This window comes from Convolutriloba macropyga, chromosome 11, assembly GCF_964194025.1.
Source record: "Convolutriloba macropyga chromosome 11, txConMacr16.3, whole genome shotgun sequence".
Taxonomy (NCBI): Eukaryota; Metazoa; Xenacoelomorpha; order Acoela; family Convolutidae; genus Convolutriloba; species Convolutriloba macropyga.
In genome coordinates this window covers 14,720,340-14,748,162 of record NC_134478.1, presented here as the reverse complement: position 1 = coordinate 14,748,162, position 27,823 = coordinate 14,720,340, and the positions used below count along the sequence as shown (strand labels likewise).

Genomic DNA, 27,823 nt, shown 5'->3' with positions numbered 1-27,823 from the left:
TCCGGTGCTCCTGTGATCTATTTTACGCGGGAGCAAAGTTTCGTGATTAAATACACAAAAAAAAACGATTCAAGTTGATCAACTTCGAAATCACTGCTTTTCCTCTTGTTTCCGATTTCAAATTTCAATAATTCTTCAAATTGATATTTTGAAACTTCACTATCAGTGCTCCTCTGAAACTCTGATTGGGTCGGAGAAGGCTTGTTTGGGCCATAAAAAAGTAGCTCAAGAGTGGAAAAATTTTGTATTAAACTTAACCTTGACTTTGCAAAACTTAAAAAAGGGCTGGAAATTCCAAAATAAATAAGTGGTTGTGTCCCCTAAAATTCGTTTTTTGTTGTGCTTTAGATTAGTTTTATTTGATAAAATAACTTTGTTGTTACCTTGCACAATGCAAAAAAAATTCAGGTGAAAATTTACCTGAACTAGGGTTCAGGTGTGTTTCAGGAGCCTTAACATCTGAAATTCACCTGAACTTCTGATTACCTGAACTTGGTTCAGGTAATTTTACTTGAACATTTTTAAAGCCAGGTCAAAATTTTTGGGCGAACTTCATTAAAAAAAGCGGTGAATGTGGTAATTTCGTAAGAATTGCTATGATTGGTGTGAAGGCAGTGAAATAAAATAATTTCACTGAATTTTTCACTGAATTAGAGTGCATTTCTTACAAAAATTTACCGCAAAATTCAATGCTTTTCGTGCAAAAAAAAACACCGCAGCGTATTTGGTGGCACATTTTTGCAAAAAACTGCTGAGAGAGAGCTGAGTTTTTCTAGGAAATGCGGTGATTTCGTTGGATGCGATGAATATATATATATATATATATATATATATATATATATATATATGTATATATATATATATATATATATATATATATATATATATATATATATGTATATATATATATATATATATATATATATATATATATATATATATATATTTCACTGCTTTCCATCGCTTTTTTGCAAAACTTCACCGCGAAAATCTCCGCATTTCCTTCGGAAGTTCACCGCATTTGTTTTCTAACGTTCACTTTTATTCACAAGAAATATCAGCGAAGTAAGTGACAGTTGGCGCTGTGGAGTAAGAAATTGAGGACATGCAGGAGCTAAGAGCTTCAAAATCCTCGTATGGAAGCTTCTTTTTTTAAGAATACCGAGAACGCGGTGAAACTAAAGAGTTCACCGCGATTCACCGCATTCAACGCAAAAAGATGTAATAAATAACTGAAAATTATCTTTTAACCGCCTCTCAACGGATTTCTAACAAAAATTCAGCCCAAAACCTAGACTCGGGTAGTCTGTGATCAACACCGCATTCTCTTATGCCGTTTTTGTCTTACAGAAATTTCGTTGTTGATTTTTTGTCGCATAGTTACGCTGAATAATTCAATTTTATTATTTTAGTTTCAATCTGTTCGAAACCAGAATATTGTTTGCAAACATAAAACATTCTGATTCGAAATGATAAATTCGCCAAGCAGCTATGCATAAAGATGTCAGATGTTAGTATCATGATTCCAATAATTGGAAGTGAAAATTCATCTACAAAACCATTCAGTTTTCGAAAAACAAAATCTACAAACTGCCCTTTCTCTGTAGCTTTGATTTTAAAGTTAGAAAAGACACATAGTTTAAAAATTAATTCCCCCTTATAATATCAGTTAGGTAAACAAACTGCTTTAGAAATAATTTTTTTAAATATGGTTACTTGTTTTAAAGTTAGTTTTCATCTTTTAGATGTTAGGCGTTAAGGAGTCTTGTTCAAGGTATAATAATTCAAATTTCCAAAACCAAACCTCTCACCAGAACAAACATTATTTGTCACAGAGACCAAAACTATTGTCATTAAAATTTAATTCAAAAACACAACATTTTTTAACAGTAAACTCAGACTGCTTTCCCTCGATTTTTAACATTACTTGCCATGAAATAAGATTCGAAAGATTTGATCAATATTTAATGATTTGTTCAGATCTTTTAGAGACCGTATCTTTGACATGTCGCGAGTTTTAAGAACGTCCACGATCTTATGATTCTTTTGATTAAGTAGCGGTTTCATCTCTTTTGAAAATTGTGACAGCTGCCATTCGACAATGCATGTCATTTCAAACCTTTCGGCAGTGAAGTGGCAGTATTTTTCGTTTCTTCAGGTATCTCAAATTGATAGCTGTCCGATCTTCTAAGCTACACTCAAACTGAAGTATTCTGCTTCATGTTTGTTTTTCATTCGAGTTCCATGGCAACTAAACAATCGCGCGTGTCATCTCTTCCTTAAGTATTTCAAGGTTTCTAAGGCAAAGAAGGTGCTCAAATTGTACTTACTTGGTATCTCTAATCCTCTATAAACACGCATTAAGAAAAATGCATAACTAACAGCTGGTGATTTTTCGGCTAAAAACGCAAAATTGATTAAAAGAGACTAGACGGGTGAGAATAACTCGCGGGCTTTTTGAACCACATGAAATCAAAGACCATGACGTCATTTTCTATGACGTCACTTTTGACAGTGACAATAATGACATGGGCTGTTGATGGACAAGCTGGAAAGTGCCACACTTGTTTCTCATCTAACCCTGGGGGAAATTTTGCGACGGATGCTTGGGAAGCAATTACAGGTACGGGAAAATTCGATTTCCGACGAGTTTTCAGAATCAAGAACATAAGCAGTGCGCTCGTAGTGAATTCATCGAATTCTAAATTTAAATCGGGCAATTTCTGTCCCCTTTGAAATGATAACCATCAGGCTGGTCATCTGGTTTACTCCATAAAATCTAGAAAACTTCTTTTTCGGCCAAAATTTGACTCTGTAACTTTATTCAACAAACACTCCTCTCAACTAGAAATATCTATGAGACATTCTGTCCACCGTTTTCCAAAACTTCATATTATTACTCATTTTGCTCGAATATTTTTCACAGTCATCTGACAGTTTTCAAATTGCCACAAATTTTGCCACAAATTTGCAATCGGTATTTTCCCGGGTTGCCACTTCTCATTAAATATACTAAGATCATACATAATGCCATAATGATCATATTTTCTGGGAAATCATTTTTATCGTGCCATAATTGTATAAGAAACAACCAGGAAACAACTTATTAGACTAATTGTTCCGACCCCACTTGTGGGGGGAGGAACTATATACTCAAATGTGTTTTTTTGTTCAGACAATTTCGACCGATCGATATATTCATCGTAGTGAAATATGCGTAGTATCATTAAAAAGTTCGTCAGCTAACATTTTTTTTTGAAATTCGCTTTTTTCGAGGAGTTATCGAGGATTGAAGTTTTGTGTGAACAACGGGATATTTGGAATGATTTTGTTCATTTTTAGTACAATTTTTCTGATAAATAAGATATTTTAGGAAAAACATTATATAAATTTGCATTTCACGCCACAAAATGAAGGAATTTTGAGTTCCTAATAGACGATTGAAAGGCGATAGAAAGACTAGTTCTGGTCTAACAGGGAAGTGAACTATCAAAAAATTCGAATTCTATTTGAGAGCTCTTTTTTTTAGAAGTTTGCATGTTTTGTTTTTATTCTTATGTCAACTGGAGGCTATTCACTTTTCAAATTGAGGTGGTTCCTTTAATGAAATTCTTTTTTACAGTCTAAGCAAGCTCCATGAACAAAAAAAGTTTTCAATGAATCGCTCGCGTTTTTTTGATTTCGACTCTGAGTATTCGTAATTTTGAATGAAATTTTGATTTCCTTGGAGGTTTTACTAAATTTTGGAGTCCTGTAGAATCGAATTGTTGCCAAAAAGTGCAATAGGTTTCGCAAGGAGCATTAAGTGACCCTTTCTAGAGCTTTGAGTGGATAGCTAATGACTGTTAAGATTTTAAAAACGTTTTTTTTCGTGAATTTTTTTTAAACATTAACTGATCATAAACTTGGTTTCCCGAATTGTCCGTCAGTTTTCGTAAAATCAGGATTCCAACAAAAATTATTCCAGTGAAAGGTTTCTTCTTCTAACTATGTGTTTTATTCAGAGCCACAAGATATCAGATATTAAAAAAAAAATCTTTGGATATTTTCGTAATATTGTTTCCTCTTGAAATCTTTTCCGGACATAGATATCTCCGATTGGCTTAACGAAGATGTTTAATGGATCATGGATGAATTTTTTAGAGAAAAGCTCGTAGTTTAAATGGCTTCGACACTTTCTTCTCAAACTTTTCTGCTGAATTTGTGGATTTTGCTTGCCTTTGTTGTTGTTTCCATAGTCAAAAGACTTATTGTGATGTCTTTTTCATTGCCTTTGCTTAACAAATATCCTTGTTCTACAATCAAGTCAAATTTAGCGTTTTTACTGACTTTCGTTGACAGCCATTGAATTTATTGTCTGTTCGGACATTAAAAAAGATTTTTCGAGAAATTTATTTAACATCAACCAATCTTAAGCTTATTTTCGTAAACTGTGTATCAGTCTAAGTAATGACCGGACCACTTTCTTTTCTCCTTGAACCAAAAATAATTTAGTTTGCCTTTTTATCTGCCAGCTATTGGTGTTATGACTTCGATGCACAAGTTTTCAAAATTTTTTGAAAAAGTTTTTGTTTTTTTTTGTATTTTTGGTTTCTTTTGGAATCGTAATAAATTATCCTATTATTGATAGTTGCATTGGCTTAGGAAAGATTTCAATAGATCATGCATAAAATTTTCACGAAAAAACATATGGTTTAAATGGCTTCGACACTTTCTTCTCGCACTTTTATACTTAAATTTTGGATTTTGCCTGTATATGTTGTTGTTGTTTTCACAGTCAGTGACTTATCGTAATGCCCTATTGACAAAATACGAATTACCAATATCTTTATTTTCTTATCAAAGCGTATTTTAGCGTATTTATCAGCTTACGTTGAGAGCTATGGAATTTAATGGCTTTGAGACTACGGGTTTTCTCAAAAATTTCCTGGTTTTAATCTATTTGTTCATGTTTGCTGATTTATTGCAGTCAAATTGTAAAAACGACGAATCCCAAAGCCGCTCAAAAATTTACTTAGAAAAAAAAATTTTTTAATGAAAATTCATTTTTTAATTGCTTCGTCTTTTTTATCGCTCCTTTTTTTAATTTGCTGTTTTTGCTTTTTTTTCATTATCTAGGTAGCCGTAAAATGGTGACCGGTCTCATGAGTCTGTAAATGAGCAATTGATGAATGTTGTTACATGAAACAATCCGTTTATAGCTAATAGTCTTAAAGTTTAGAGATTATACGTTTTTAAGATGTTTCAGGATTTTTCATTTTTTTTTCATTTTTTGTTGCTCTTTTCGTCGACTTGTAACTGATTCTCATCATTGAGAGGTCCAATAAAATTCCTTGTATTTTAAAAATGAGCATGTCTACTCATTTTCTGACGTAATTTTTGCTTTGTTTGTTGGACAATATGCATTTTCATAAAGTTCTGTGAGTGGTGTATTTGTGTCTCTGTTTGTCTCTTCTTTAAGAACAATCGCGTAATAACAGATCCAAATGATTTTCAAATGTGGCCCAATTGAACCGATGTTTTTATTTAGTATAATTTTAGCTGAATTAGAAAAATAGAATAAAATACATAATATTCAGATAATAGCTATTGATACTAATGGCTTCACTAATTTGTGTTTTCGCAAGGTTTGTAATTTGTTGTTCGTATCTTTTTGAGCTTTTCTGCATCTTTAGTTTGTTCCTACGGCTTACTCTAACCAAAAACAGGTCCTATTGGTTTCCTTCTGACTTTTTAGTTAGTTTATCAAGAATTTTTTTATATGATTTTTGGTGATTTGGAAGACTTTTGAAATTATTTGGTTTAACAAATGTTGATTGATTTTGGATCTTTTATCGACTTGTTACCTAGTCTCATTATGGAAAAATCTCATCCGCTGTTAAGTTAGGAAAACGTAAATCTGTGTGTTTAAGGTTTTGTCTGATTGTCCTTGTTAGTAGGTGCTTTTTAGATATTGAGTTTTGTTTTTGTTTTTGCTTTTTTGATTTTGCTTTTTTGTTTTTGCTTTTTTGTTGTTGTTGTTATTTTTCTCGTCTTCTTTTTAATGGCAGATCTTGTTGTACTGAGGCATGACATTATTTTATTCAAATTTTAGTTCGATTGTGTAACACTTTTTTTAAATCTCAAAAATCCATTTTTGATTATCTCGTCGAAAATTTAAGTCAAAAGGCGGTTAAGTCAAAAATGTAGATGAGCGCGGGTCAGAACATCATGTGTGAACGCACATTAATGAGCCGCCTTATTTGGTTATAATATGAAACAAATATGATGAACAAGATTATGGGGAAACTAATTCGGCCATACGCATGACTGCTAAGAATTGTGCATGATGACTGTCTGATTGCTACCAAAATCCCACCAAAAAATAATTTTTTTCGGTAACGGTAGACGCTCGTAATGGCATATAATAATATTTGAAAGTTAAAACGTAGACTCATATATTTCGCCTAATCAGTTCGAACAGAACAATAAATTGCACTTTTCATCTTTTTTTAAATGCATCTAAAGCTGCTGAAAGTGAAACGCTAACTCAGTTCTCGACCATATTGAAAAAAAACTCAAAATATTGCATAGAAAAACTCAACAATTTCTTTTGTTTCAATTATAATATACTGACAAAGGTACATTTTCTTCGTTTTATACCAAACACACCACTGACAAATTCATTAATACATTACAGTACATAATAATTATATTACAATACGTACATTATTAAAGCATTTTAACTCATTAATTTTATTACTACCAAACATATCCAAGCCTTGTCATATTCTCCCAATAAATCTACCTTGCCTATTTTTAGTATGATGATCCCAACAAACTTGAACATTTCGCACATTTCCAATGTTATCTAGCGTTTTAACCCGAAAATAACAATGATCTCAAAAATACATTATTTTTTTCGTTTTTTTATTACAATTCAAAGATTTTGAGTTGTATTGGGGCGCTGCCTTTTTTTGAGATCTGTTCACACATTTTCATGATTTTTGAAGTCAATTTGGAGTAGTCATTTTGGTTACGCCAAAACAGGAAGTGGAGCGAAAAAGCGAGTGGTTTTGTGGCGTGAAATTTTTTCGCACAAAATTTAAAGTAGAGTGCAAAAGCGATGTTTGAACAAAAATTCACATTCTCACTAGTGGTTTTTGTTCACATGCGGCAATTTCACTTTGATTTTTACAGTTTTTTCGATTTTTGGATCAGATTTTTTTTCTAAATGGTTATCCCAATCCATTCATAGTTCACTCTAGGCCTAGTTTTTTGTTTGAACCAAATATTGTTTTCTTGCTAGAGGTTTTTTGTTGATTTTCTGTTTTTTTATCTGATCTTTTTTCCCAAATGGTTTTCCCAATTCACTCATAGTCCTTTCTAGGTCTAGTTAATTGTTTAGCCAATGAAAAATCTTTGAATTGTGCGTCAGGACTTGTCCTGCTAAGTGGGGGAGGCGTTTGATGGAGCGTTAGACTTTTTAATTAAACCGTTGTGTCAGATTTTCTCTTAATTTTCACTCTTCTATGAGAACATTGTTAAAATTTATTAAAATTTGTACGATTTTTAGGCAATTGTTCTTTTCACTCTTTTCACTCCTGTGGACTTTATTCTCTCAATGTTAAGCGTAATCCAGGACGCCGTAAGCAATTTCCAGCTCGAAAACTGTACCTCAGAAGTGTCGGGGAGCAATTTCGCTTGCTATATTTGTTACATTTTTTCGCAAAAAGCTACCAAAATTCACTGATATTTTGTGGAAATTCTTGACTCGGACAGGTATATTTCATAATATTCGATTTCAAATTTCAGCAAAGCTTGGAATGACAGATGGAATTGAAGACAAAATGTTCCCCAATATTGGGCAAATCGCATCGTTGGGATCGCATGTCGCTGATGATGCCACATGCACTGATATGGACAATCTTGATGACCAATCACTAACAGGTAAGTTCCGTCGGACCCTGAGCACCCCAAGTTCAGGAAACCTAGTTTTTAAATGTCAGAATGTTTGTCCGTATGTTTGGAAATGAAACACATTTTCACAATGTAGTGAAGAACGCCCTGATTGGGTTAAAGCACAAAAGAAACCATCACAAGAAAGTGAAGCACAAGAAAAGGGAATTTTTTCGTTGAAGATCTGATAAGATGCTTACAAAGAATTTCTATCGTGTAAGATCTGACAAAATGTCTTATAAGATCTTGTAACGTGATGCATCTTCTTATCAGTTCTCATAAGACCATTTGTTAGAAAATTTTAGATCTTACACGATAAAATTCCAGAGTCACTGGGGATGGTCGATCAAGAACTACGTATGAATGAGTTTTGCTATTTTCATAGCTGCCCCATCCATCTAATAGAGAAAATTTCACCCTACTGTTAGTTGGTGAGTAGAGAATCAGTGTTATGTGTTACCAGCGCTGATAGCGAATGGTTCACTGCTGGAGAAAAACACCTATGATGGGATTCTGTGAACATTGCGCGGAACATTGTGTTGAAAAATTGTTTATTTGACTCCCCGGTTGACCACGATAGATAATTCTTGGCAACCGTATTCGAAACAGAGGTCCAAAAGGCACAAATGCGCTGGTAATACATAACACTGGTTCTCTACTCGCCAGCTAACAGTAGGGTAGAATTTACCCTATTAGATGGATGGCGCAGCTATGAAAACAGCAAAACTCAAGTCTACGGTTTCTTAGCAACCATATCCAAGACAATAGAGGTTCATGGTGCCATGGATGACGATAGATGGTAAAAATGTAACCTATCAGAAAACAACAAACACAATTTGGCTGGCTGCTTAAGATAATGGCTGCCAAGAAAGGTCAACACGGGTCCGCCGATAAAGAGCACCAAAAACTGAGCGAATGTTGTCACATTAGGGGAAAATGGAAGCACAGGAGAGAGATAATCGGGTGACAACACTTGGAGACTCTGATTGGAATTTTGTAGATTCATTGCAACAGATGAAATGATCTTCAAAGAAAAGACAACAAATATTTAATGACATAGCCATGATTTGGTTTATTACAATCCTCCATTGCAAACAAGAAAGTGACTTTAACACTTTGGATTGCTAAGCCACAATTGAGATAAAGTGACAAGATGAAAATGACAAGATGGAAATGATCATTTCTTCATTTTTGAATGCATTATTTAAGTAAAACTTAGCATTTCTTGAAAATTGAACATTAAGCCGAGAGATCTGGACACGTTTTTTGACTGATTTTTTTTCAGCAGCTGGCAATCTGAAATGTCTTGCTTATTTTTCAACCCATTTCTGTGTTCTTTCAACAATTTAAGCAGAATTAATCCATGACTTTCAGTAAAATTTCGGACCTTAGCAATATTGATATGCCTCTGAGTCATTTGTTCCCTTTTGAGAAATTGCCCCGAACTGGAGAAATCTACAAATCGTAGTAGCTCATTATGTAAAAATGTAGCAAGTAATTCCGGGGTTGGCAGATAAAATACACTCACCGGAAAAGATCCGCAGTTTAATAAGAAAGTTTGAATTTTGATTTTTTTTGCTTGAACTTTTTGATGGTGTTGAATTATGCAAGAATTACAGATAGGAGTTCTTAACTAATCGCTTGAATTGGACGGACTTTGAAAAGAAAGGTCATGAGAACCGCTTCTCAAGTTATATTTACAAAATGAATTACCTAGAATTTAAAAACAATTCTATGGACTCAGCACGTCAGTTTTTTAATATCGTTTTATTCTGAATTCATTACAAAAAGACCAGTTCTGAAATGTCAGAACTATCAGAAACCTCAAAACACCCTCGCTAACTAGTTGAGCCCAGCACAATGGTTGAGGTGACAGACGGAAACCGGCATATCCAGACAGTCTCGGACGGAGTTTGTCTATGTCCGGACTTTTATGCGTTCACCAGATTTCATGCATTCATGTTCAGACTTTCCTGCAATCACCAAACTGTTGCGTGTTCATATTCAGATTTTCGTGAGTTCATATCCAGAATCTCATATGTTCAAAGTCTGAAAAACTGCGAAAACTACACACGAAACTACGTTTCGTGTGAAGTTATCACTTGTAGATTTTAGAATAATTTATCCCTTGTTATATAAGTCTTCAAAAGTGTTACTTTTCAAAAAAAACAATTAAATATTTTTTTGGCTAAATATGATGTACCCTATCCTGTAAGGCATCAATTTGTTTTTTTTTCAGCTTAAGCTATCTTCTATAACACAAGAATTAAAATTTTTGAAAAGAAAGCAGAATACTGAGTGCCATTTTTTGCATTTGAGATTTTGCTTTTTATTTTTAACTCATATGAGTTTCGGCTTTCTGCCTTAAAGGCTGCCACTTGAGTGGTTACTCTGGAGTAAAAGTGCTCCAAGTAACCTGACAGGTATTATGTTTGTGAACGAAGCTGAAAATATTAGTGTTTTTGTGTCCAGACCTATGTGCACTAATGTCTCAACTTATGAAGGTTCATGTCTAGACTTTGTGCATTCGTGTCCCGACTTATGTTCGTTCATTTTTACTTTTTCGTGCGTTTTTTGATGTTTCCACACTACGTAATTTTGAACGCACGACGCCCCCTCGTGCATCCATTTTCGGTCTGGACAGACTTCATTCCAACTGGTAGCGCAACCTGGGTAATCATAGGTAGATATATTTTTCCTCATAACATAGAATTGCATTGAAATTATCCACCAACAGTGAATCGAAAAAAAGTAATTCGATTAATTTTTTAATAGTAAACATGGTAACTATTCTGATTATAACCCTCATGATAAATATCCACATGTTTTCAAATAATTAATAAATTATTCACGGTAACAGTATTGTTAGTTTCATAACAATCTTGACAATTATCCTGGAGGGATTTCCAAAGTACATATCATCAAGTGGTAACACAGGAAGACTCTATAAAGAAGAATGAAGTTAGATTCAACGAAAAACATTATAAATTTTTTGAACAATGATTTGAGGGTTCAGAAAGGGAAAAATATAAAGTTTTTGTGTCACTTTCAGTGTCGTTTACTCCCTGTTTGACCTTGTTCTTCACAATCCGCGCTGATGACGACGACAAGACATATTTCTCCAGTGTAATTGTGATCAAACTTGAAGATCTCTTCAACAACCCCTCTGCTCTTGGATTGACAGACGATCAATTACGAACAAGTTAGTAAAATATCCTCAGTTAAGAAAACTGGTGAAATGCGAAGAAAATGAGTCTTGCGAAGAAAATGAGTCTTGCGAAGAAAATGAGCGACAATAACATTTGCACAGTGTCATCACTTAACAAGTCATAGAAGCTCGAGGAATTCTAAAAAAAACCCGAAAAAAAGTGCAGGGATTATATCCCGCGAGTCGAAATTAAAAGTTAATCCGGTAAGATCTTGCAAGGTTCTTGCAATGTCCTGACAAGAATTTCTTAAATCTTGTAACATTCTTACAAAATTAGCGTTTTCTTACAAGCCTCTAGCAATACTGTTTTTTTTGTCTGAAAAGAGTCTTGCAATTGAAAGTTTCAGCGCATTTCTTACATAATTTTAGCGCATTCAGCATAATAATGCGCTGAAACGGCGCTGACATCTCGACCCGGGAAGGTTGATTTTGTCCTGCAAGATCTTACAAGACTAAGTGTTAAATTAAACATCGCTATATGTCCTCCGTTCAATATTAAAATATCTAAATAAAGTCATTAGGAGATTGATATAATGAGTGAATTCGAAAATTATGAGCTGATGCAACACTTTTTTGAACTAATTTATTCGCTGAAATGTTATAGTATCATGTGGGCGAACCGAATAAACCTCGAGTAGTCACTACCCAGGTTTAGGTCCAGACCCAAATTGAGCTATGATCAGACTATGCAGACTGAAATGACCTCTGATCAGACTTTCCAGACCGAATTTACCTCTGATCAGACCTTCCAGACCAAAATGATCTTTGATCAGACTTTCCAGACCGAAAGGTCCTCTGATCAGACCGAACCCAGACTACAGTGCGCTTATGATCAGACCCAAATTCAGACCATTGTCCAGACTATAAACGGACTATGATCAGACCATCTTCAGACCATGGTCCAGACTCAATTTCAGACCATTGCCCAGACCTTAATCAGACTATGATCAGACTCAAGTGCGCTCAAAATAGTCTGATCAGAGAAAGATTTTAATTATGAACAAATCTCTTAATTTTGCTATAATATATTCATTTCATAAAAACTGGTGTTTGCAGTATTAAAATCATCTAAGGAAAAGCCAATTCTGAAAATATTGCTAATGAAAACGAAACCTAACTGTTGAAAAAAAATTATTTACCATACCCCTTAGTTCATATTTCTGCCTCAATGGATGAACTTAGACAGCTTTCCACAAGAAACGTCGTGGTCTTCAGTTAATCAAAATTTCCTCTTGAGGGGACCGGCATTTGCTATCAGCTGGACTCCTTGTTTCTGATCAGAGTCATCGGACTTTAGATGAGTCTCTGATCGGAACGCTGCTTTAATGCTGCCTATTGGCAGAGCCAACATCCCTCAATAAAAAAACAAAAAAAAATGAAAAAATAAAGCACTCGAAATCAGACCTTCCAGACCGAATAGACCTCTGATCAGACCGAACCCAGACCATGGTCCAGACTATAAAGACTGTGATCAGACCTTCCAGACCGAATTGACCTCTGATCAGACCGAACCCAGACCATGGTCCAGACTATAAAGACTATGATCAGACCGTTCAGACCGAATTGACCTCTGATCAGACCAAAATCAGACCATGGTCGAGACTATTGTGCGCTCGAACCGCTTTCCAGACCCTGTAATTTCGGTCTGGGAACACAGGGGTGTGCTCTCGATTGGGTCTGATCATAGCTCAATTTGGGTCAGGACCAAAACCTGGGTAAATATCAGCTGAGTAGTCCATATACCGCAAATGTCTACATCAGTCATCATTCAATTTCAACTTAATAATAATAATTGTGGTTTCTGCGTAATCGCAGCGGAACAGCATTAGGCCTACAGTAGCCTGTTCTCAGCTGCCCTTTTTCTTATTCCCGGGCCGAGGTATCACCGCCATTCACCGCAAAATTATGTAAGATAAGCGGTGAATGCGGAAAAATTTGTAAGATAAGCGGTTAATGCGGTGAAATTACATAAATCATGCGGTGAATGCGGTGCAAAAAACCTTAATCGCCTGGTAGCGGTGAAGTTACATAATTTCACCGCTGAATTTAGCGGTGAAACTACATACATTTACCGCTTTGAAAAAAGTGTCCAAATTATGTAAGATAGGCGGTGAAGGCGGTGAAATTACATAAATTCACCGCTTAACTTAGTGGTGAACTTATATAAATGCAATGCGCGATAGCCCCCCGCCCCTCTTTGTGACCCCTTCGCGCATTAGTCTTAGCTATTTAGGGTCTTTGTCTTTTTCATTTGCGGCTAGGTCAGGTGCGCTCCTTATGGAGCAGAGTTATGCACCGGCTCTAGTCTTCAAAGAAGCTTAAAAGGTCCATGCAAAATCTAAGACAGGTTTAGTGCTGCAAAAATCTGAACGCAACCTTTCTACACTTGAGCAATTATGGTAGTTGAGAGCTACTTTCCAGAATAGACAGTTTCTGGCTGGTAAACAAATGAACTAAAAGACTGCAATCCCATTCTGAATAACTTGTCCTTGCAAATTTGAGTTCAGCGTTTTTCAGCGCATTTATTATGTAAAGTTTTTTCATTAAAATTTTTGATAAAGATTCACACCATCCGGGTGGAAAAATTCTCCGAAAATTATGTATAAAATTTGCTGATAAAATTTTGATAATTTTGCTACATAATTGTTTGCTGAAATGCACTGAAATAGGCTGAAACTTTGTAGGAAATGCGCCGAAAGTTTGAGTGCCATCGCACTGATTTACCAACCAATAATCAGGAAAAAGGTTGAAATTTTTTCAGAAATGGAGAAATATATCTACAACAATTAACCTCTACTGGTTGACCAAAATCTGAACTCAATGTTGAGAGTACAGATTATTCATAACTTGTCATACAGCGGCAATGATGAAAAGTTTTTGTCTCTGAAAAATTATGAAAGCATAACGCGGGTAGAGGAAAAATCGGAAAAATATGTAAGATAAGGGATGAAAAGTTAGTTTTTCGCCGCAAATTTTTTACATAGTTTTGCAGTGAAATGCGGTTAATGCGGTGAAAATATGTAAGTTCACCGCTAGAGTGAGCGGTGATCTTACAAAAATTCACCACAATTCATCGCTGAAATTTGTAATTTCACCGCCTAATATATCGGTGATATTACATATTTTAGCGGTGAATTGTGGTGAATTTTCGTAAGATCACCGCTTACTTTAGCGGTTAACTTACATAATTTCGCCGCATTCACCGCATTTCACCGCAGAATTATGTACGAAATTTTCCGTGAAAAAAACTAACTTCTCATTGCTTATCTTACATATATTTCCAATTTTTCCTCAACCCGGGTTATGTTTTCATAATTTTTCAGAGACAAAAACTTTTCATCATTGCCACTGTATGACAAGTTATGAATAATCTGTACTCTCAACATTGAGTTCAGATTTTGGTCAACCAGTAGAGGTTGATTGTTGTAGATATATTTCTCCATTACTGAAAATTTTTCAACCTTTTTCCTGATTATTGGTTGGTAAATCAGTGCGATGGCACTCAAACCTGCGGCGCATTTCTTACAAAGTTTCAGCCCATTTCAGTGCATTCCAGCAAACCATTATGTAAAAAAATTTTCAAAATTTTATCAGCAAATTTAATACATAATTTTCAGAGAATTTCTCCACCCGGATGGTGCAAATCGTTATCAAAAAACTTCAGTGAAGAAAACCTTACATAAGAAATGCGCTGAAATGCGCTGAACTCAAATTTGCACGCAGTAGTGATTCAGAATGAGATTGCAGTCTTTTAATTCATTTGTTTTGCAGCCAGAAACTGTCTATTCTGGAAAGTACCTTTCAACTAATTTAAATGCTCAAGTTTAGAAAATGGTGATTTCTTTCTTATTATCTTTAAATTTAAATCAAAACAAGGTCATTAGTTCAGCGCTTAGAACGCTCATCAAACTTCCCACCCGTTTCAGACTGTTTCAGAAAAAAGGGGCTTCTGATTAGACTGTCTGAGACCGAAGTGACCTCTGATCAGACTTGCGAGAGGCCATAGCAAAGTGATATAAGTATAGCAGTTTTCTGCTATCTTCAAACCTATTTGAAAAAGCAGTTAACATCAATCCTCCATATTTAGGGCTTTCTCATCCTTGACCACAAATTTTCAGACTCTAATCTGACTATACCCGGGTCGAGGTTTTAGGGTAATTTTTTGTAAGAAATGCGGTGAATGCGGTGAATTTTTGTAAGAAATGCGGTGATTGCGGTGAATGCGGTGAAAATAAATAATTCACCACATTTCATCGCATTTCTTACAAAAATTCACCGCAAAATTCACCGCATTTCTTACAAAAATTCACCGCATCAACTCTTGTGGCTAAATAATGTAAGAAATGCGTGAGGTGACGATTCCTTTTGTAAGAATGCTGAGAACGCGGTGAAAATAAATAATTCACCGCGATTCACCGCATTCACCGCAAAAAGATGTAAGAAATACGCGGTGAAAATTATTTTTTTTTCACCGCATTTCTTACGAAATTTCACCGCCAAACCTCGACCATGAAATGAAATATGGTTAAATGAAATGGGTTTTTCGGAAAACTTCACAGCAAAAAAGGCAGAAAATAGTTGTTGTTATTTGTTTGAATAACAGTGGTGAATGACTGGACCGAAGACGACATTCGTGAGGATGTTTTTGGGTCTCTTCAAGTTGTAAGCCAGGGCACCACATACCAGACCACAGTAACCGGCAATGTATCCGTATGCTCGGACAGCGATGGCTGCAACTACATTCCAACTGACGATCTTTTCATGATCTGGCAAAGAATCGCGGATCCTCAAAACACTGCCGGAGCCGAGGATGCTTCCGAACAAATATGCGAGGAACTGGGTGAAAGGCTGGGGAAGAGTTGTGTGTACGAGGTTCGAGGAGTTTTCTCGGTTCTGTTCAACTTGACAATGACTGGTGGGTCTGGATTGACTGAGGATGACGTTGAGGATGCCTATGAAAGTGTCAGACGTACGTTTTATCTTTAATAAATTAACCAATCAAATCGAGTCTTTTCATTTGTTCGTTTCATTTTGAACATTTAATACTCCCCGGGTCGAGGAAAAATCGGAAAAATATGTAAGATAAGCGGTGAAAAGTTTTTTTCACCGCTAATTTCGTACATAATTTTGCGTTGAAATGCGGTGAAATTATGTAATTTCACCGCTACCAAGCGATAAAGTTTTTTTCACTGCAATCACCGCCTGATTTATCTAATTTCACCACATTCACTTCTTATCTTACATAATTTTGCGTTGAATGGCGGTGACACCTCGAACCGGGGTACTTGAATCGAGGTTCGCTCTATACTGTGTGTACTCAGCCAATTAGCAACAACGTAAAGAAGTACATAACTGTTGATACAGGTAAATGTTTTTCAAATTAGATCAAGTTAACATTGATCCTATTCGGGAAATTATTATGATAACTATCAGCTATTAATTCTTGATTAGCACAGGAGGAATAACCACAACACGAGGGCCCACGAGTTATTAAAAGGTTAAATAAGAGAGTGTTTGGAAAAAACTTGAAAGCACACTTTTTTATTTTTTTCTCAATTGGTTTGTACAAAAGCGAAGAAATTACTCGTAATTCATTTTTTTTGGTTTTTAAAATAACTGATTTCAATTTCTGATCTCTGACTAGAAAAGAATTGTAAAATGATTTTCATAAGCGACCTAACGTCAAATAGGCCGGTTGCATACCTACATAGGCGCTGAAACATAGTAAATAGGAAGTTTGCAGGAATTTGTTTACAATTCGCTATCCCGAAAGCATAAACAAAAATAAATTTCTTCACAATTTCCTTAAACTGCCGATATTACATCTGTCAATAAGAAGAGGTACAGAATAGGTCCAAAATGATAGCGACCCTTATGACTCACACCAACTTTAGAAAAAGTTTTCGAATTACAACTACAACAGCAAAAAATCGCCAATTTGAAGTTGGAAAGTTACAAATGAATTATGTTTTCATAAACAAAAGTCTTCCCCAGTCGAGACCAGATGGTTATCTTGCAAGATTCTGCCAGAATCTTGCAAAAACTGTCTATCTTGCAAGATCTGGCAGAAAAATGGTTATCTTGCAAGATCTGCCAGAAAAATGGATATCTTGCAAGATTCTTGCAAGTTCGTTCCGGTCGAGCTCTCCTTTCATTGGCTCCCATTCATGCAGCACATTTCATTTTGACGAGAAATTTACTTAAGAATCAGTTGCTTGTTTTTTAAGAAAACTATTTAATTTAAATAGATTTTGAATCTGGAAATATGAATTATCTGAAGAAAACAAATTAAAATCTGCCTTTGAGAACTGTTAACACAAAATAAATTACAATTAAAAACTGATTGTTTTTCAACTTTATCAAGATATTCAAAACTACACGTCTAGATTACCTTTTTATGAAAAAATTATTTGATATTATTCTTTACATCTTAAACAGCTTCCTTTCATTTAATTCAGCTCCTTGCGCTTAAATTTTCTTGCCAATGCCCAAAAAATGTGATTATTCATTGCTTGCCTTTTTTGAGCTTCGAAAGACTTTAGAAGAGCTTTCGAGTAAATCTCTTGCTGTCAGAATTACTCGCATTAGTCAATTCATCTTGTAGGATCTTGTGCAAAAAAGTGGATATATTAGAGGATTCTGACAGATAAATGATTATCTTGTAAGATTCTGGCAGAAAATTGCTATCTTGCAAAATTCTGGCAGAAAAATGGTTATATTGCAAGATTCTGGCAGAAAAAAGGTTATCTTGCAAGATTCTGGCAGAAAAATGGTTATCTTGCAAGTTTCTGGCAGAATGAATGGTTATCTTGCAAGATTCTGGCAGAAATCTTGCAAGATTATGCATAATCTTGCAAGATTCTGGCAGAACCTGCAGAATCTTGCAAGATAACCATTCGAAATCGACTGGGGTTCTTTGATAAAGGTATTCCTTTACTGAAAATTTCAACCAATGTATTATCTAAAAAGAAATCATTTGAGGTATTTTTTTTTAGAATTAGCATAACCAATTAATTAAATTACATTTTATGTTTTCATGAAGAAAAAAGGTTTTCGTGAGAAGAATGCACTCTATATTAAAAATTCCTTTTTTATAGTAAACAATGAGGTAACGTGGTTTCAGAAGATTTGATTGGGCTGTACTAATTAAATCCTCTCCTTTAACAGGATCAGATAAGTTTGGGAACAGATATCTTAAAATAGCAGAGGATTTTTCTTGCTTGAAGAATTATTTTGTTTTAACACTCAATCGTTATGTTTAGGATCCATTTGAAAACCGCTGTTTTTGTGTAAAAGAGCAAAATTAAGATCGAATAATTATGTGAAAAGGGTCTGTATAACACCGTTAAAGAGCTTATGGCAGAAAGAACTGTTTCTGAATAGAGCTTAAAGATGAATATCAGAAGTCAAAACAAAGTTTGCAGATATTAGTGGTGTGAATTTCACTCAGCAGCTTCGAGCACCAATCACTACAATTTTTTAAAAAAAAAATTTAGTTGACAAGGGTAAATAAGAACATTTTTGTAATCATTTGAACTCAACTCATTAGAAATGGTTAGAATCTTAAACTAGAATCTTAAACATAATTAGTATACAGAAGACATTTTGCGGAGAAAAAAAATTAGACTAAAGCGGAGAATAGTGACAAAAATTGATCAAAACATTTATCGAAAAGAACTATTTCTTGCATTAGGAAAGCACTTCTAGCACGTGTGATTTGAAACGGTGTATCATGATTCTGCAATAAGAGTTTCTAAGAACAATTTTTGTCGCTTGTATTTTTGCAAAACCAGTTTAAACGTTCTAAATAGCCGAATGCGAACAAATAGTCCTTTTCTAATGTTACTATTTTCCATTACTATTTTATTCAGTTGCATTGAAATTTTGAAAAAAATTCTTACCAAAGTTTTTTTCGGTGTTTTTGTTCGTCTTTTCTCAGTGCTCTGGATTTATATTTTCATGCTATTGAATTAATGATATTCGAGTGAAAAACCTGGGTTGTATTTTGGTTTAACATGAGTTATTATTCATTTCTAGCGTTACTAACTTTTTACTGGTTTGAGAGCCCTTTTATGTCACTATTTAGACCGACATAGTTTTTTTCATATGTTTATTTCTTTTTCGCATATTCTCTAGCATTTTGTCTATGAAAAAATGCACAAATCTGATAGGCTGAGAAATTAAACTGATCCTTTTTCTACTGGCTTGATCTTTTTTTTATCAAAATATACTTCGTTTTGGCTTAAAGTTTCCCAAGTTGAGGTTGTCGGTCAAAATGGCTTTTGTTTATCCAGGCCAGTTTCACTTCAAAATACACCTGGCAGATCCAAATCCTCTATGATCCAGATTTTGACTCTTTTCGATGCGCTCATGTACTTTTTCAAAAAAAAACTTTTGAAAATACCCGTCCAGACTAAAATGGGATATAATCAGGCTAGTTCTTCAGTTAGTTTAAGCTAGATCTTAAGCTAGTTCATGTTATGAATAGACCCACGAATGCAAAGTAATTATCATAAGTTGACTTTGTACCGGACGGGGGTATATGTTGATTTGATGGTGATATCAGACGTATTTCTCGTTCCAAAATCAATTCTTTTGTCAAAGGTACCCCAGTTTTCTGAAAAATTTTTCTTGAGAGAATTTTCATTTTTTGTACGTGTAGTTGATCATTATACCATGTGTCCTTTTTTACACTAAAATCCTGCTATGGTACACGACAAAAATTAAGAATGAATAGAGTGAAACACAAACAAAGAAATCAAAGAAACTCAATTCGTGAATTGAAACCGAAAAATTGACAAGAAGACGTGTAATATTATGCTATAGAGATGGTTGAAAGTGGCGACTCATTTGGGGATGTTGGCATGTTTCTCTCAAGTGGACTAATGGGAGTTCCACCAGACGTCACTCTGCTTCCGGGTGGAAAAGACCCGCGACCTCCACCAAATGCCGCAAATGTCGTCAGCCCCGATCCTACAAACACCCTCTCAGATGGAGCTGGTGCTACTGGTAGTGATACGAAACAAAGCGGGGTCTACCAACCCCCCCCCTTTTGACTCATTTCAAATACGTATGTGTAATACATTAATTCTAAACCCAGAGACAGATTTGAAACATAATGACATACTGGCCGACAGGGCGTTTAGCTGACAACCTAAGTGTCACAAAATTAGCCGACAATTTAAGGGACATTTTTTTCGATATTTTAAAAGTAAAACGAAATAGTAGATTATTTATAGGGCTGTGAATGGACAATAAAAAATAGTATGTCGTCATAGCAAAAATTTACGGCTATCAACGGGTGTAATGAAGGCCTATCCGTGATTAAACTTAAATTTCTCGTTTTTCCTTGCCGGATAAACTACTTGTTGCTTAATATTCCCAGCACTATATTGGAAACACTTTTATGGTCAAAATTCTCCAGGCTCAACTTAGTATGTTTTATAAGGAACTTGACGACGGAACTTTTCGTGATAAATTGAGTTGATATATTTTCAAGAATGTTTGTATGATTATTTGCGTGGCTCAGAATGTTCGCACAATCGATTTGGAAGCCATACGATTCATCATCTTCCCATATCTGAAAAGATCTTTCTGAAGCGTATGCCTTAGCATCAATGTTTACGCTTTACCAAACTCCTGCATAGATTTCGACTGTCTCGTAAATGAGATTTAAAAAAAGAAGCAATGAAACATTTTTTTTAGTTCTCAGAGGAACCAGTAACATCTTTTCATATAAGAGTAAATTTTGATAGTTTTTGGAAGGAATTTGCTATATTACAATCATAAACAGTAAAGTCTTATTTGTTTGCCATTGACAATTTGACTGAATTAGCGCATCCGGTTTTTGATAACAGAAATTTGAGAACTTTAACAGTGATAAGGTGAATATGAGTGACTCACAGTTCAAAGTTAACTGTGTTTCCAAGAGGAGGTTCTATATGGTTAAAAATGAAAACAGATATGAATGAGGTGTTTGCAAAATCTTCAATACAGATATCAATTTTTTAAGTGCTTTATCTTGATAATTGAAACCTTAAAATGTTGGAAATGTTGTTAAGGTTAGAACAACTCTTGATTGTTAGTTAAAATTTTTCCCAGAATATGTGTTTTCAGGGCTTCTCTCTTAGTAGAAAACAAACGTAAACTGTAATTTATGCTGCACGCATTTTTTAATCGAAGAAAGGATTTATAGTTTTTCATGCTTTTTGCTGATAATTAAAGAAAGACACACAGAAATTAGACCGAAAATGATGAAATCAAGTTTCTCAACTTGCCTTGTTTTCAGTGCAACGTCTCTACAGCATTTAATTAAAGGTTTATCACTTGTTTCAAACCAGCAGCATCAGTGAACACTGAAGCAATAACTATCGTTTTTATTTTAGTCAACTTCGATTTTGACTGAATCCCACTAAATTTCCCCGACATTTTTCGTTTGTTTTACAATGCACTGTCTTTTGACGGCATATGCATTAAAAACGAGAACAAAACTATACTGTAAAATTTAAAATAAGTTTATGCAAAATTTTGGACAAGCGGCAAAAGACTATAAAACTGAACAAAAAAATTCGACAAAATGAAATTAAAGCCGCTGAATACCTGAATTCCAGTGCAATTTAATGCATATTCTGGAGAAACTACATTCTGGCTCTGAAAACAACATTTTTGTGCTTTTCAATAAAGCAATTGAACTAAAGCAAGTTACCAAAAAAACTGATATCTAAAAATGAAACTGCTTAAACTACTGCGCAGCTGGTGTGGTCATCATTAAAAAAGTTTTGGTTCGCAGAAACATTCTCCAATTAGCACTTACAAACCATGCAGTAAATGCTTTCAAATTATTTCACAATAAACTAACTTGAGCAGGGGAAAGGTTGCAAAGTGATCTAGGATTTTGAAAAAAATGGCTTCTAGTTTTTAAGAGTCATATAATTTATATAAATGTTCAAGAGCTTACTATATACAATTAGCGCTAGCATTTTCTGCTGCAAAAATTTTGGGATACAGAGACAAATTTTTGAGCTCTATTTGATTATTCACATTATTTTTGTTTAAAAGATGTGCAAAAATCTACAAATTAGTCAGCTACTTGTTAACAGTTGATCCAAAGTTGATAAACCAAAAAAGACACCAAATTAATTGACACTTTTTAAAAACCGAAATAGAAAAAAAAAACTTATCAAATTATTTTTAAGTTTGCAAAATTTTGGCTAGGACAAAGGTATTGAAAATGAAAAGGAGATTGGGATAGAGCATTGAACGTACCAACAGTTTTTTATTTATACTTAAGAATCTTAGGAATCTTGCAACAATGCAGCAAGCTAACAATTATATAGAAGACAGCAGATTCGTACAAGGTTCAGTTATTTGATTCAAAAAAATATTTAAAAGCAGGACTTCGAGAAGAAACAATTATTTAAATGAAGGTTTGTTCAATCGTCAAATCGTCGCTATCATGATCTAATGCTACAGGCTGATAAGAGAAGTTCAGCATTGGTTTACCTAGGCGAGAGAATGAGAGAAACTTCTAGCTAGAATACGAATTTAAAATAATAACCGTGATAATCTGTTTTTTTCGCATTAGTAGTTTTGAAGCAACTTGTTTTTCTGATATTTGTACTCCTCTGAGCTAAACAAAATACATAAAAATGTTGAATTCTGATTCAGTTCAAAATCTAATTACTCGTGTGTTCAAACAAAATATTGCCTGTTTAAACTTTATTTTCTATTAATTGTAAACCTAAGATTTGTACTGGCCTGATAAAAAAATAACGATGCTTGTTAGAAGTCTATGACTAGATATCATTCCGATAAAGATGAGTGAAATTTGAACCAAAAAAGCTAAATGTTAAAAAGTCCGATTAGAACAAATTCCCAGTGTAGCGATTACTGGAAACTCAAGTAAGAGCCCAAATTTCACGCCACTAAGATTCACAAAATCTTCAAGAAAGATCTGGTGAAAAATAACTGGAGTTTGTAAGATGTGGTAAGATAGAGTGAGATCCCACAATTCCCATCGGAAATTGCGGCAAGCTTAAGAATCCTGCCAGGAAACGCAGAAAATTAAAGACTACTGGCAGCAGTTCCGAGATCAATTATCACGATCTTATAGGAGAAAGCAAGAGAAATCCCATTTTCTGCCGTAACTTCAGGAAAAAAAGCCCGGCAGGAGATCCGGGATCACTTGTCGTGATCTTACAAGGGAAAACGAAATAAAATAAAAATTCCCCGGGATCACTAGAAATTTTTTCAGAATTTGCCAAGGAAAACGAGCAAATCAGCATTAAAAAGCTAGAAAAATGAAAAAATACGAATATTATTACGGCAAAAAGAAGAATTTTTACAGCAAAATGAAGAATACAGACTGTATAAAAAAATCTTTTTGTTTCTGTTCAAAATTTGTTTTTGCGTTAAATTTACCGTTCGCAATATTATGAATTTCAATGCCAAGAACCATATACAACAATATTTGTGCAACACGTCCTTAAAGACTTTTTGAAAGAGGAATCGTTAACCAGGAGTTGTTTAAAGTTTGTTTTTGAACGATTTAAGTTTCACCATATATCTTTTTCCATGAGAACAGGAACGTTCACTGTCATAAAAAAGGTTTTCGAGAAAACAAGAACTTATACGTTTTTCAAAATTTCAACAGAAAGTTTCTAACTCCGAAATCTCACACTTCTTTAGTCTAAACTCTCTTCTTGAGTTTAAAATTTCGCGCGATCAGGTATGTGGATGCCAAGTTCTCTTGGTCACCTTATATCGCTTTGAATTGTTTGCCAAGATATGTTTTGTTGTTCAATACGCGGATACAATAGTTTTTTCAAGTTTTGAAGAAAAAGTCAAAAGGAGTTTCATAATCAACAACATAACCGCAAAAACAAAAGTAATTTCCTTTTTTTTTTCGTATAGATTTAGATTTTTTGTCCTGTCAAACAGTTGTCCAAAAAAATTCTATTTTAGTTTGGTCAGCTATGTAGACTTTTAGATATTTTTTTGTTCGACAATTTTAAGTTGGCATACGTAAGTTTTTTTCTTAGGACAAACAATGAGTGTTTGTACTCTGAATTGTGAGAGAAAAAGGGCGTATCCTTTTTAACAAAATTTGCAGATAAAAATGTAATGTTAAGTTTCTGATTGGCATTTTTTCCTGACAACACAAGCACATAAGCACTTCAGTTTTGAAAGGTTTTTTAACAAAATTTTTTGAATGAGTTTCTGCATCTAAACAAAGGACTGCTTTAAAAACATTAAAACTTATTATCAACAAATCTACTGGAAAATCATTTTGTCCTGTGTTTTCTGGGTTTTTACTGAGTTACGGATAATTACCGTGTTTCTCACTATGTATACCGTGAAGGCCGGGGCTCCCAAACTTACCCTCTCCGTTTACAAATAGAAGTACGAACGTCTGGCTTCACCACTAATTTTCTGAGCGAAAAATTGAACATTCCAAGGTTTCCTGCCAGGATTGCCGCGCTAAGTTAAGACTCCTGGTCCTCCTGCCAAGATCACAGGGAAGAATTTAAGACTTCCGGTTTTTTCCCGGTAGTTTTTCAAGGATTCGGTGCATTGGGTTTCCGGTTATTTTTTTATTGCTAAATGCTGCAAAACATTTTATGCACAAAAGTACAAAAGTGTAGACTCAAGCAGTACATGGCCGTATATTTTACTCTCTAGAAAATAATAGGTCAATAAGAGCAGACATTTCTTAGTTTTAGAGCAAAGATTTGAAATACTGTTTTTTCGTAATTTCTTGATCAGAAATCTGAGATTGTTTTGGCTCCTACTTGTTTCTCAACTCTCAAACTCAAAAGTTGAACACATCAAGATTTCAGTTGACTGATTTCAAAAATGTTGATCAAATTGGTTGAAATTTGGCTGAATATATTTCTCTTTTCGGAAGAAGCAATATTTTATGTAATTGAGTTCCTGATATTGATAGTTTCAATGAGATAACATAATTGATGTTCTCAGATATCTCATTAAAAATTGTCAGCTATTAAAATTGGTTGAAAGGAAAACCAATTTTAGGAAAATTTGATCAAATTTTAGGCTGAATTGACCCAAACTTTTGGGCATAACTGGAACCAATATTTTTTCGAACAATCCAAAGTTCTTAAAATGTTTTTTAAGAACTCCAGTCTTAGGAGCTTTAGTTTGGTGCCAATCATATTCATCGCGAATGCCCTCATAAAGTCAAAAAGCGTCTGCACAAAAAAGAGGGCATAAATTTCTCTCAAACTGGCATAAAATATTCCCATTTATTTTCCAAAAATTAGGAATAGCAAGTTCTTAACCACATTCAACACTCGGAAAAACGTTCCAGGATCCTGCCAGAAACTCTAAAATTTGAAAAAAAAAACTTTTGACATTCGAAAAAAATTAGAACCCCAGAAACGAAAAAAAAAGTCTCATTTTTGAATTTGATCAACCTTGTTTCAATTGTTTTAATTAAGTACACAACAGTCTGTTGCAGTATTCGATTTGGCACGTTTTAAGACTCCACATTGTTCTTAATTGCCTCGAATTCTCCAACTCGTTCTATAGAAACAGACTCAATTCCCTTTTATGGTAATAATAATTGACCAAAGACATCATAGATAAAAGCGTAAGCAATTTCCTACTTGTGCCTATCTCTAAATAGCAATAGATTGTATATTGAGAAGATAAATTTTCAAAATGAGTCAAAATAGCGACGACGGAGACATCGACTAGTTCCTCGGACGGAACTGGGAGGAGTTTCATCGTTTATTTGGTGGCCTTTCTTATTTCTGCAATTCAGCTCGAAGGACTACGTTAAAAATCGACCATCATCCAGCTTACAATAACATCAGAACACGTCATAGCTGTCGCACATTTACTGACGTGTTTGTATATATATTGATTGCTATAGTTGTAAAATTAATCACTCAGTAAAAAAAATAAAGAAATTAGTATTAGTAATTTACAAATTATTTTAATAATACAATCATTAGGCCATATCATAAAAATAATCACAATTATTATAGCTGGCTTTGCTGCAACCCTACAGACAGATAAATAATTGTACTAGTTATGCGAATGATATGGTAATATTGGCTTTAGAGTGCTCCAGAGTTAAAGTTACTAATGACATTAACGGCTGCAAGACTAGCGAAAACAAGTAATTGATTTCAAGCAATGATTTAATAACCGGATCCTGGTGTTTAATTTGAGCGATAATTAACATTGTTTGACTGAACTCTGAGAAAGAACTCTAAAGAATGTTCGTCGCAGTCTAAATGACACTGTGACAGTTATGACAGACATGACAAACAATGACACTGATGAAGCGGAATGAACACCAAATCGACAAATATTCACTTCAACCAAGTTCCAGAAAACGCCTGAGTGCTTGTGGTGTTCATAAATTTTATTCTTTGTAGTAATTATTGATAAATTGCTGCTATTGAAATATATGAGCAAAAAAATACCACCTCACAACTTTTTTGTTTTTCGTTAGATTTTTAAGTCATTATCACGAGAAGTCATCACTGTTTCGCGCCCCAGAAAAGTTCACATTATTATTTCGCAAGACTCAGGCATATTGAGCTAGAATCATTCAGGATGATGCACAATGTTGAATGATTTCGAACAAAATAAGAAAGTGTATTTATTTATTTTGCTTCATTTTGCTCTTCCTGACAGATTCTCGCAAGAAAATTTGTTTTGTTTTGGAATAACAAATAAGTCTTGGAGAGTCAAAAGATCCTTTTGAATTAGATTTTGAACACAGAGAGGTTAAAATTCCAGTTATATCCAAATGAAAACCTTCAAACGACATCGGTCGTTTCATTTTCAATACAAAACGGTGCAATTTAATTCTTTCACAAAAACAGGCTGCCGAAATTCAGTTCCATCCGCCTAAATTTGAGTGCAAAAATGGTTTTATATTCAGCAAAATGAAAACACAGCTATATCTTTTACAAAAGTGGGCCATTGGAAAAAAATCGCACCAAACGAAAAAAAGTCATCTATGAATGAAAACTCAATTTTTTACATACAAAACGAACAATGTAATTATGTATTCATAAATTGAATCATTTCATTTAGTGTCAGGTTTTTAAACCAATCTCTTGTTTTCTCTTACAATCCAGCCCTTTGAAGGACCCTATAAACAAGCTTGTTTAAAAGCTTATAATGACAGATTTCTTTTTTACAAAAACTGTAAAAAAAAAATAGGAGGTAAAGGAGTTTCTAATGCTCTCAAAGCAAACTAGGTGATTTTTTTTGCTTGAATTTTGTCGCTTTGTCCTCAGAGTTCAATTATTCCAGTGATTTAATTAGGGACCCGGTCTTTAATGTCATCAGCCAATAAAATTGGGCGGGACGTTTCTGCTGTGAGACACGATTTATGCCATCTTCGTTATTGTGGTTCCCTAGTCGAGACAGGATGTTAATCTTGCAAGATCTCACAAGACGTTGATAATCTTGCAAGATCCTCCGAGATCCTTTCAAGATTAACATCCTCTTTCAAGACCTTCCAAGATTAACATCGAAGAACCTGCCTTATTGAATCGTTCCATGGTGTTGCCAATAAGGTTAAAACGACAACTCTCAAACATTCAATTGTTACCCTCTCTTCTATCAGAAACTCTAGAGTGTAGCTAAAGCAGTTGTAGTGGCACTATTAGTTGTAGTTAGACAGAAAGTTTC

At 34.4% G+C, this 27,823-nt stretch overlaps 2 protein-coding genes across 8 annotated transcripts in view; one reads left to right on the top strand and one right to left on the bottom strand.

The window, feature by feature from the left end:
* LOC142349565 (uncharacterized) overlaps window positions 1–27,823 on the bottom strand; it is a 511,473-nt gene that overhangs the window by 60,422 nt on the left and 423,228 nt on the right. The gene's annotated exons all lie outside the window — the stretch shown is intronic.
* Window positions 2,279–26,615, top strand: LOC142349384 (uncharacterized). 6 transcript variants are annotated; one of them, XM_075400898.1, is made up of 7 exons: window positions 2,279–2,623; window positions 7,795–7,929; window positions 10,991–11,140; window positions 15,750–16,115; window positions 19,973–20,155; window positions 25,843–25,988; window positions 26,434–26,615. In XM_075400898.1, the coding sequence occupies exons 1-6, from the start codon at window positions 2,467–2,469 to the stop codon at window positions 25,947–25,949; spliced, it is 1,098 nt and encodes a 365-aa protein (XP_075257013.1). In that variant the 5' UTR covers window positions 2,279–2,466; the 3' UTR covers window positions 25,950–25,988; window positions 26,434–26,615. The 6 variants fall into 6 exon arrangements, with proteins under 6 accessions (XP_075257013.1, XP_075257014.1, XP_075257010.1 ...); XM_075400899.1 differs by having other exon boundaries at window positions 25,843–25,997; window positions 26,425–26,615; XM_075400895.1 differs by having other exon boundaries at window positions 19,973–20,178.